This window comes from Chelonia mydas, chromosome 24, assembly GCF_015237465.2.
Source record: "Chelonia mydas isolate rCheMyd1 chromosome 24, rCheMyd1.pri.v2, whole genome shotgun sequence".
Classification (NCBI taxonomy): domain Eukaryota; kingdom Metazoa; phylum Chordata; order Testudines; family Cheloniidae; genus Chelonia; species Chelonia mydas.
Window position 1 is genome coordinate 7017363 of NC_051264.2, and position 11067 is coordinate 7028429.

At 47.7% G+C, this 11067-nt stretch overlaps 1 protein-coding gene across 1 annotated transcript; it reads right to left on the bottom strand.

Moving 5' to 3' along the window:
- Window positions 1–3080: 3080 nt before the first annotated feature.
- On the bottom strand, window positions 3081–9145 carry LOC114021353. The gene is made up of 6 exons (XM_027830324.3): window positions 9058–9145; window positions 8479–8811; window positions 7536–7847; window positions 6184–6294; window positions 4266–4312; window positions 3081–3430 (listed from the first exon to the last, which is right to left on the bottom strand). The coding sequence occupies exons 1-6, from the start codon at window positions 9092–9094 to the stop codon at window positions 3335–3337; spliced, it is 936 nt and encodes a 311-aa protein (XP_027686125.2). The 5' UTR covers window positions 9095–9145; the 3' UTR covers window positions 3081–3334.
- Window positions 9146–11067: the final 1922 nt, after the last annotated feature.

Below are 11067 nucleotides of genomic sequence, written 5' to 3' on the forward strand. Positions count from 1 at the left end.
GTGAAAAACTGCAGCAAACCAAAGGTATTTTGCTAGTTGGAAAATCTACACTCAGAAGCTGTGAGCTTGTGGGTTAAACGAACCACAAATACGTTACAGCCAAAGTGTCAGTAAACAACAAACTTCCGGCTGCGTTGACCTTTCTGACCACTACTGCTTTCTCATGCTTTGCAGAGAGAGCTCTGCAGCGTGGTTTAGTCTTTTGATCACTCATCTGAGAATTTAAATCTTGGGGGGGGGGGAGGGGGTTCTGCCATCTATTTTCACAAATGCTGTAGCCCCCTGAAGAGCACAAATCATATTTGCACCTTTTATTTTACATAATGTGAAACATACAATTCCCCAGCAGACAAAAAGACCAAATCCTAAGTCAACAGTTTTCCCAAAGACACCATCCGACCCTGCTCTTTCTGGCTGGATCAGCCGGGAGCAACACCCCCAACTTCTAGTCTCAAGAAAATGTTCCCATAAACCTGTCGAGAGGAAATGGAGTTAAAAATTAACTTGAATTTAGTGTTGGGCCTGAACTAAAACCTTAGAGCTGAATCTTTGTGAGCAGTTTATTGAGGAAGTTCTGATTTAGATCCTGGCTTGTGTGATGCTGCCCCCACCCGAGTGTGTTGTCGGCAGCAAGAATCAAACCTCGGGACCTCTGGCGCTAAAAGCATGAGCATCTACCATAGGAGCTAACAGATAGTTTTATTACCTAAAGGTGGAGTAGGGCCGTCAACCTGTATATGTGGCCCAATCACCACTAGAGGGCGGAAGAGTACACTTATAGTCGGACCCATTTCTACATAAAGTATTGTATTGTCCAATACGTTCCCCTAAATTAGGATGTCCTTTAATTGGACCAGTGTAGCATCATGATAGCGAACGCAACACCAGGTGCTGACATGGGACCATTTTAGCAGCACTTCCGCTTACTGGGCATGCAGTTAGCTAGAGAGGCCAGTTCTAAATGCCAGTGAAGTAACACAGACAAAGATACAAAGAATAAGAAGAAAGACTAAATGCCGGGAATAGCATTTTTGTTCAATCTGGTGTTTCATTTCGTGTCAAGACTTTCCAGAATGTTTCTCTCCCCCAACAGCTCCTTCTCCTGGGGCCTGTTTCGCCATCATCCTGCAGCTTGTGCCATCAGAGGGCGTGAAAACGCTTTGATCGCGCTCACTTTGCACTGGGGTAACGGATTGCACAAGGGGCAGGGCAACCTTACCAGGGAAAGCTGGTCAATTGGTGCAAGAGACCTGCCCTCCAGCTGTCTGAGTTGAGAAGCCTGGGCTGTATTATTTTCTCCTCTACTCCAGAGGTGAGTCCAGGCTGGGTTTAAATATTCCCACTTCCCGCGACAGCCCATGAAACGGATTAGCATTCAATAGGAGTTCAGCGTTCCCGCAGTGTAAGTGGGGCCCATGTGAACTGATGGGTGACTTCCAGTCAGGGAACAGGGAGATGGCAAGGACAGGCAGCCAAAGGGGAATTGTGGGAAGACATTGGAGGACGAGGAGCCCTCAGGAGTTGAGTCACAGCCCTAGCCTGTATCCACACTACAGAGTGGTCATGTTAGCAGATGACAAAGTTGTGCTCAGTCAGGCATTAGCCTGTACCCGCAGCTGGGCCAGCCAGCGCATGCCACTAGCACCGCCACACATGAGAAAGGGTTCTTTGTGTGTGGACGGGGGTTGAGTTAACAATCACGTTCTAACACAAGTGAACTTTGCAGTGAAGACAGGCATGGCAGGGTGCACCACCCATTGAAGGAACTGTCTGGAGAGGACTGCTGAAGTCAGGCTGGATACAATCAAGGATCCCCGTACCCTACCTTGCCCTAGGGCTGGGCTATTTAAACAGGAAGAGGAAATTGAGCAGGAAGGAGGGGACTAGAAGTTATGCAGGCTGTAGCTTCTCTTAGCTCCTGGAGATTAGCCTGGATGGGCCCAGAGATTTTGTTTGCTGACTCTTATATTTAGAAGCTGTGAACTGGGGCCTTGTGAAGTTTATTAAGGCTTCTCCTTCCCTGAGACCTTCTTAAAGGGGGCATGTTTGTTCTGGCTTCCCCTTTCTTGGATCCTTTACAACAAGGCTGAGATTTTGCCGCACAGATTTAAAATTAATCTAATCCCAGGAATTATGCTTAAGGCTACTATTCTGTCACGGAGATCAAGGAATCCATGACTTCCAGAGACCTCCGTGAGTGACATTTTCTGCCCTGGGGCTGGAGCTGTCAGCAGGCAGCCCTGCAGCTCTCAGACACGGCTGGCAGTGGGCCCGCAGCCACTCCTAGCCAGTGGGCAGCAGGGGGACCCCGGAGCTCCTGACTCCTGCTGGTGGTGGGGGGACCCTGCAGTGGCTCAGATGCAGTGGGCGGCAGGGGTTCCAGAACCCCCAGCTGCCGCAGGTGCTGGACCCTCCTCCCTCCCCAGTTTGTGAGGGATATTTTATTAGTAAAAATCACAGACGGGTCACAGGCTTCCGTGAATTTACTAAAAATATCTGCGACCAAATCTGAGCCTTAATTATGATGAGATTATCTCAATTAACGTGAAGGGAAGATGTGTGGCCAAATCCCAGCCATGCTTTTGAAGCAACCGTGGATAAAATGCAAGGTCACAATGATCCACAATACATAGCGATCCTACGCCAGTACTTCTGTGGCTTTGCAGGCATGTGCTGTGTATGACATACCACCATATGGCAAACGCTTGGGAATTACCAGCGGTACAGCAGGAGGGTAAAGGCCGGTTGGCTGTGTTCCCAGCAGTCATTCAAGAATGAAAGAAAAAGAGGCTAGTTTCCAGGCAGGGCCGGATCCCCAGTTGGTGTGAACTGAGAGCAATGGCGCTGTGGCAACGTATACCAGCTGGGTATCTAACCATCCCATTTCTGAACCAGTTTAACTAACTCAGGGGGAAACGATTGTGTTAAATCTATGCAAGCCCCAGTGTGTACCTGAAGAAGAGCTCTGTGTAGGCTGAATGCAACCGATGCAGTGAGCTGTAGCTCACGAAAGCTTATGCTCAAATAAATTTGTTAGTCTCTAAGGTGCCACAAGTCCTCCTTTTCTTTTTAGCGTGTACACAGTTACAAATGGTGTTTATTGGCGTTGCTTGTACAGGAACAATATAACTAACCCCAATACTTTTTCATTAGCTATAAAGCTGGGTCCCTGCGCAGGGCTCACACTAATTTAACTAATTTGGTTTTTCTACCCATTTTGCTCGATCGCTGCAGAGATTGAGCCTAGATGAGCCCTGGGACCCAGGAAGAATCCAGCTCATCCCATTCGGATCAGCAGTCAGGTTGCCAGTTCAGATCCCCCGTACCAGGTAGGTCAGGATTTTTCACTCTTCCCTCTCGCCGGTCGCTCCATCGTGCTCCGGCCATGCTGCCTTGAATCAAAATCCAGCTGACAGTATACGATCCCATCCTGCATGGTGACAGGCAGTAAAATTAGCCCCCCTCCTTGTAAAATGGATTGGTAGCAACTGTGACAGGACTGACCGTCCAAATGAGCTTAGCCTCCCCAGGCCTGATTAAAAATTCTTCTTCCTCCTCTGCCTTCCCTATCGATGGTGTTTTGTCAAATTGGAAATGATCCCTGGAATCTGACTTTAAGAACTTGGTTGGTTAGTGGCAAACTTTGCTCTTACAGGGCCTTTTCTTTGCAAATATCAAAGAGCTCTGAAATATTATTTCTCTCTCTTTATGGTCCTTATCTGCCCCCCATTATTCTAGTATCTGAGCACCTCAATTTTTAATGTCTTTATTCCCGCCCCCTTGTGGGGCAGGGTTATTTTCCCCATTTTACAGAGAGGAACTGAGCCATAGTGAGGCTAAGTGACTTGCCCAGTGTCACACGGGGAATCTGTAGCGGAATTGACATCAGGTCTCCCAAGTCCCAGGTTAGTACCCTAACCATTGGACCATCTCCTCTCTCTGTTAAGGGCTAATGACCTGCTCATATAATGAGACAGATCTGCTCTGAAGATCTTACAGGTGGAAACAATGAATGAAACCTCCCAGAATTCCCCTGCTTCTCTCTATTTTGCAGATGGGGAAACTGAGGCACAGAGCCATTTGGGGACTTGCCCAACATCACACACAGCATTGAGATAGAGGCCAGCTTCCTCCCCTGCCCCCATTCTGCTACTTTTGCCATTAAACCCACTTTATGGATCAGTCCATCTAGACCCCTAAGTGAATAGGAACATTTGAAATGCCTCAGACGGACAGTGACTAAGAAAGTTGGTAAAGCGCCGTACCTGGTGCTCCTCCAGGGTTGGCAGTGCTGAGCGACGGGCCTGGAATCCTGACACAGACAGAGACATTTGTAAGGTCCTGTTCCATTGGCATTTCCCCAAAAGGAGGCATACAGACTAACGGGGCCCCCGCGCAGTGTGTGGGCATTGCTCCGTTGTGCCCAGCACAGGGCAAACAGACTGACGGTTGTATTAAGAGATTTAGGACCGATAAACTTGACAAAATATGGACCAGGAATAACTTGAATAAAAGCACCTAAGGCAGGGGTGGCCAACCCGAGCCTGAGAAGGAGCCAGAATTTACCAATGTACCTTGCCAAAGAGCCGCAGTAATACCTCAGCTCCCCCCAGCCCCGCTCCCAGCGCCTCCCTCCCACCAGCAGCCCTGCTGATCAGCACCTCCCGCTCCGTCCCCGCACCTCCCAATCAGCTGTTTCGTGGCGTGCAGGAGGCTCTGGGGCGGGGGGAGGAGTGAGGGCACGGCAGGCTCAGGGGAGGGGGCGGAAAGGGGTGGACTGCGGGCAGGGCCTGTGACAGAGCCAGGGGTTGAGCAGTGAACACCCCACGGCCCATTGGAAAGTTGGAGCCTGTAGCTCCAGCCCCGGAGTCGGTGCCTAGACAAGGAGCCGCATGTTAACTTCTGAAGAGCCGCATGGGGCTCCGGAGCCACAGGTTGGCCACCCCGACCTAAGGAGCCAAGGACCAGATCCTCAAAAAGATTTAGGTGCCCAACTCCCATTGGGACCTACGTCCTTTAGGTGCTTTTGAAAATGTTGCCCTTGGGAGAGCTAGTCTCATTGAAAGTCACTGGGACTTGGGCCAGGTCTACGCTACAGACTTCTGCCAGCCTCTCTGTCGGGCAGGGTACAAAGAGGCGTAAGCCCCGACTGACGCAGCTGTGCTGGCAGACGCCCCAGTGTAGACTCAGTTGTACCAGCAAACTGCACTTTTCCCGGTGTAGCTTTTCTCGCCTGGGGGAGCTGGAAGAATCGGTACTGGTAAAAGCACAGCTGTGTCCACACTAGGGACGCTTTGCCATCGGGATGCGACTGCACCAGTAAAGCCTTCCCAGTCGAGACCTTGACTAAGTCTCATTGAAAGTCAATGCTCGCAAGGGCTAGATTTTCAAAGGTGTGTTTATGCAGGTAGGGATTTCTGAAAGCACCGCAGCAGGTGAGGTGCCAAACTCCCATTGGTGTCAATGGGATTTAGGTGCCTGGGTGACTTTGCAAATCCCACGAGGCACCTCTCTGTGTCTCTAGGTGCCTAAAGACCTTTGAAAATCTGGCCCTCCGTCACTTTTGAAAACGTTCCCCTCCACCCACAGCAGCTCCATGGGTCCATCGTCTCCCTTCGTCACCAAAATCAAACCTTTTCCCGAGGCGGGAAACAAGTTCCAGCGGTAGGGCCTGATTCGGGCTGCCCTGCACCTCGTCCAGTCAGCGGCACCAATCGGAGTCGATCAGGACTGCTCTGATCTGGTAGCGTTTTAAACCCACCTTGCCCAGGGTTACATGAACCAGCCCAGGAGCCCAAATCCCCACCCCTTTACACCAGTTTGGCACCCAAGTAAGTTCAATGAGTTTAGTGGGGTTGACCGGATTCACAGCAGGTGGGTGAGAGGAGAACCAGACATGCTGCAGGGCAATGGAAAATCAGACCCTTGGAAAACAAAGCTACCGAGATCAGGCAGCGTGACAAATAGAATCAGAGAACCGTAGGCCTGGAGGGGACCTCGAGAGGTCGTCTAGTCCAGTCCCCTGCCCTGGTGGCACGACTAAGTATTATCAACCATCCCTGACAGGTGTTTGTCTAATATACAGTGTGTTCAGTCATCCCAGGAGCTAATAATGCCCTGGGGTGACGCATGGGAAAAGGATTTCGCTCTGCAGGAGTTTCTGGGATGAGCTGTGTTCATTACCTTGAGTGGAAGGGCAGCAAATCCAACCAAGGCTCAGAGACACCATCAACAGCACCAGGGTTCCCCCTACTGCCAGGGGTACGGTGTACTGAAAGCACCCATTGTCAAAGCCTGGGGAGGAAGCAGACACAACTGGCTCACTTGAGTAGAGGAGGTCATGATTGCACAGCATGTAAGGAGCTGGGCAGGACACAGTTTGCCAGTCCGATGAATATTCTCCCGATATTGAAAAAAGTTCCCGTCCCAAATCGGGAGAAAAAATCGGTATCTCAAATGCCTGTGACCCAAAACTCCAAAACAAACAAAGGAACAAACACCGGTTTTGGGTCAATGAAAATATTTTGTTTCAATTTTGACCTTTTCTTCTTAACCTATTTTTAGTCTGAATTTACTAAAACATCTCCATGAAAAGATTTCACTTGAAAAACAGAAACTTTCCTGTTCAGCAACATAGAAAGGGACATTTCCACGATTTTGAAGCTTTCCTCCAAAAGTTTGTCAAGACGAGAGGTTTGTCCAAACTGACCCTGTCTCCTGAACTGTTTTAGTTTTGACAAATTCACACTTCTTGGCACAAGAAGGTTAATTGAAAAATTCCCCACCAGCTCTACTGTGTAACGTTTCACCTTGAGTTTTTAGCTCTGCAGAACAAACCAGCAGGAGCCTTCAATCCATTTCACTCTCCCTTTTCATTAGGCCAATGAATAATATTCCCTTGGGTCAGTGATTTAGCCTGTTACCAGAAGGCTGCGGCTTCTGCCACTCCTCTCCCTTCTGTGCCCCATGACAGCACCTCTCCCAGGGATATTTGGTACTATTTCACCGTGGAACATACTTCACCCATGGGCTTTTTGTGCACGTTGATTCAGGCCACAACAAACTTCTGCCAACATAACTATTCCCGTCAAGATGTGAAGAGGTGTGATCCCTCACAGACAGATGCCCCTACTGTAGGCTTTTACCAGTGCCGCCTGTTTCCCTCGTGGGAGTGGCTTTGTTATACCAGTACAAAGCACACCTTCCCAGGGGTAGCTGCATCCACACCAGAAGCACTTTGCCGGTATAGCATACTGGTATTTCGACACCAGCAAAGCACTCCTAGTGTAGACATAGCCTCAGAAAGAAGAGTGGCATTTTCTTGCACTTCCTCTTCTTTCCCTTCTCAAAGTTCATTGCAAGTCTCTCTACACCTAATTAACTAAAAGGTTAATATCGTCCAGCTTTCCATGATGACCAATTATTTATTATTTTAATTTATCATTTCAAAGCAGCTCGGACTGAGGGCGCTTCCCGTGGCTATAGCTTAGATCTTACTCCCCTCTAACTCCAGAAGCAAATATAAAACCACTCACGTTCAATATACCTGGCACTTTTCTTAACACTGTTGCCAGAAGAGTTGAATTTGACTTCACAGGTGAGAATTTTTGCACTGGTCCAGGTGTCCTTCGGGATGCTAAGGTGACTTATGAGCATTAAGGATCCATCCTTTGCTTTCAGTGATCGCATTAGTGCCTGGTCCTGCCGATCCCCAGAAATATTCCAGGAAATTTGGACTGGGTTGGAAACTCCATGGACAATGCAAGCCAGATCAGCTATCCCAGTGGAGATGAGACCAGGGAGAGATGGAGCAAGAAGCAAAACCCAGCTGCTGGTGGTGTAGCTGTCTGAGCAGAATTGAGCAGAGAATTTATTGTTCCATCCTGTGTCTGACTCACTACAGACCTGCCGGCTGTTTATTATCTAATTAAGGGCACTAATTTTACTTTGTTACAATTGTACACTTCCACTGAAGTCAATACAATTACACTGGTGTAACTGACTGGCTCTTAGGAATGTTAATCTCATGATATGGGGATTGACTCAAAGTAAAAAATTCTGCAAAAAGAAAAGGATAAATTTGGCTAACTGCATTCATGGGTGTTAAGTCAAAAACATCCCCAGTCTGGCAGCTATAAATAGTGATGAGACTATAACTAAAACGCTTTGAGATCTACTGGTGGAAAGCACTAAGTATGTACTAGGTGGGTTGTTTATTATTATTCAGGAGCTCTTTAAAATAAACCCTGTCATCTTTGACCATTAAAGGAACATTTTTAATTCAATCCCCCAAAACTGCAAAATCGGCTCTTACCAGCTCCATTTAGTTGTCATTTTTTAGCTTAGTTTCCCCTTTTCAACCATTTCAGCTTTGAAAATTGTACTATATTGTTCCATTTTCCTGGGATGTTTTTTTTTTTAACATCTCTGCATTGTCAATCGCTTTTCCCCTCGAGTTACACCATTATCTTTCCTTACCTCCAACAATCAGTGTGGTTCCGTTGTCGAAAATCAGATAGCTGCTGGATTTAACTGCACAGTAATAGTCACCAGACTCCTTCTGCTGAATATTGTAGATTTCCAGTGTCATGCCGCGTGTCTCGGGTTTGCAAGCAAACTTACTTACATTTTGATCATTTAAGCATTTCTTGATGCAGGTGGGCCCCTCACCTTCTCGTCTCCTGTACCAATAAACCGAAATGCCACCTCCTTCCAGTTTTTCTGTGGAAGAACAGGGGATCTTTGCCGTAGCACTAATTTCGACAAACAGGAATTGCTGAGTCGGGTACAGAGATAACTGTGCTCCCAACACTGCAGAGATAAAACAGGATATAGTGATTAGCTTCCATTTGTCCTCGGCTACAAAATAAACTGGATATTTAGAATTCAAATGAATTAATCTTCATAAAGTTCATGCTCTGTAACGGTGCCTTGCTAGAGGTCATGCTAAGACTATATCAAAGCATGTGGATCTCTTAAGTTCTCTGAGCCCACAATAGATGTTCTGTTTTCTCAATTCTAAAGGTAAATGCTCTACGAAATGCTGAAGGATTTTACCCATGGAAGACAAGAGTAGGTATCTGACAAACAGCATGTCTGTAGGAGTAAATAATTACCATCCTGCAACCCCAGCTCAAGGGCTGCTGTCCTCTATACTGTGAAAGAGTCCAATAACATGGGCAGTGAACGCCTCCCGGGGGGATGGGCTGTGGTGGTGATAGGTACCATTGGCAGGTATTTGCACAGAAATCACACTGGATGGGGCATGTCTGGTATTTCCAAGAGTAGATCACCCCATTATTTGAAGATGCCGGATTATTTCTGCTACCCCCACATTGCCCTCCTGGTTTTTAATAACGATCAGCAGCAACTGGGACCTAACACACGATGTCTTTCTAACACTGCAGCATGTTTATTCTCCCAGACAGACAGACAGACACACACCACCGATTATAAATATGTCCTTTGCACACATCAGATCTATAACTTCAAAGCGCCTAGAACTGTAACCAGCTCTGGGAGGAGGTAGGAGGTGGAGGCTGCAGACCCAAAGAGACGGACTATCCCATTGAAACTGCCACCCACCTTGTCTGGTTCTCACTGGTGTTAAATGAGCAGAAGCCGTGATGGCCCCATGCTGCTGTCTGCTCGTTTTAGGCCCTGAACCTGCACTGAGAGTTGCATGGGCAAATCCCTGTGCTTGCACGGAACCCCATGGGAGTCCACATGGGTGCAGGAGTCCGACCAGGTGGTTTTCAGGGCAGGATCGGGGCCTTAGCTTGTGTGTCCAGCATGACAGTATTGCTTGTGTTATACTGAAGTAAGGTCAGAGGATCCTGGTTCCTTCAGACTCATGGAAACAGCACAGGGGCGCTGAGGCGCCATCACCGCGCTGATTGACCTGCTCCTAGTGCCATCACTTATGCCAATGCAAAATGGATGCCCTGCTTTATTTGACTGGAATGGTAGCATTCCGCACCCACATCACCTGGGGGCAAATGATTGCACATGCTGGGGAGCGAGGCCCAAGAAGGGGGGTGTCGTGAGTCAGGCTGGGCGAAATGTTTCATCCAAAACTTTTGGTTGGTGAACAATGCTGATTTGGTGACTCCGAACATTTGGCAAATTTGTGTCCGTTTTGGCAAATGGTTTTGATTGAAAACAAACAAAGACATTCAGAAAAACTCTAAATGTTTTGCTTTTTCGGTTCCCCCCCCCCCCAACATTTGCATGAATTTTATTTTTTTAAAAACAAATCAAAAATGTATAAAAGTGGTCGGAAACAAAACATTTCCTTCCACCCACAATGATTTTTTTTTTTAACTTTTTGATTCGCAGAAAATTTTGTAACATTTTGTGTTGGGTTTGGCTTGAAACATTTTTTTTTTTTCATATTTACCAGCAAACTGGGAAATGCGTTCGCCTTCCCGCTCTAGTTCTGAGCCTAGTCCTCCAAGCGAATAGCTGAAAATGAACCGGCTTTGCAAAATTGCCTAGCTCGGGCCCAGAATTGCTTGGGTTGCTTTGGCTATGATTTAGATGAAAAAAGGAATGACCTATTACTCACCCATCAAAAGATAATGACTGGCTTCTGGTGAAAAGTGGAGTGGAATTTTGCCAGGCTGTAATAAACAAAGAAATACAGCAGTGGCTATTGTAATAACACACAGGGGCTCCAGCTGAGATTCTCATCCTGCCAGGCACAGTTCTTCGTGTATGGATCTTTACAACCCCTTGTGAGGCAGGGCAGTGGTATTATCCCCATTGTACAGATGGGGAAACTGAGGCATGGTACAACTAAGCGATTTGTCCAAGGACACCCAGCAGGACAGTGGCAGAGCTGGGAATAGCTCCCAGGTCTCTTGAGTCCTCATACAGTGCCTGGCCCACTAGACAATGCTGCTGCTCCATGTGATGCTTTCTGAAGGAACAGAGGGACCAAGGAAGCATAGCCGTCCTTATCTGGTTCGTTTGCATCATCTGGCGTTTTATGCCCCCAATTCCACAGGCTGCATGATTTCTGTGTGGGTATCAGCAGCGGGAATGGAAAGAATGTGTATTGTCTTG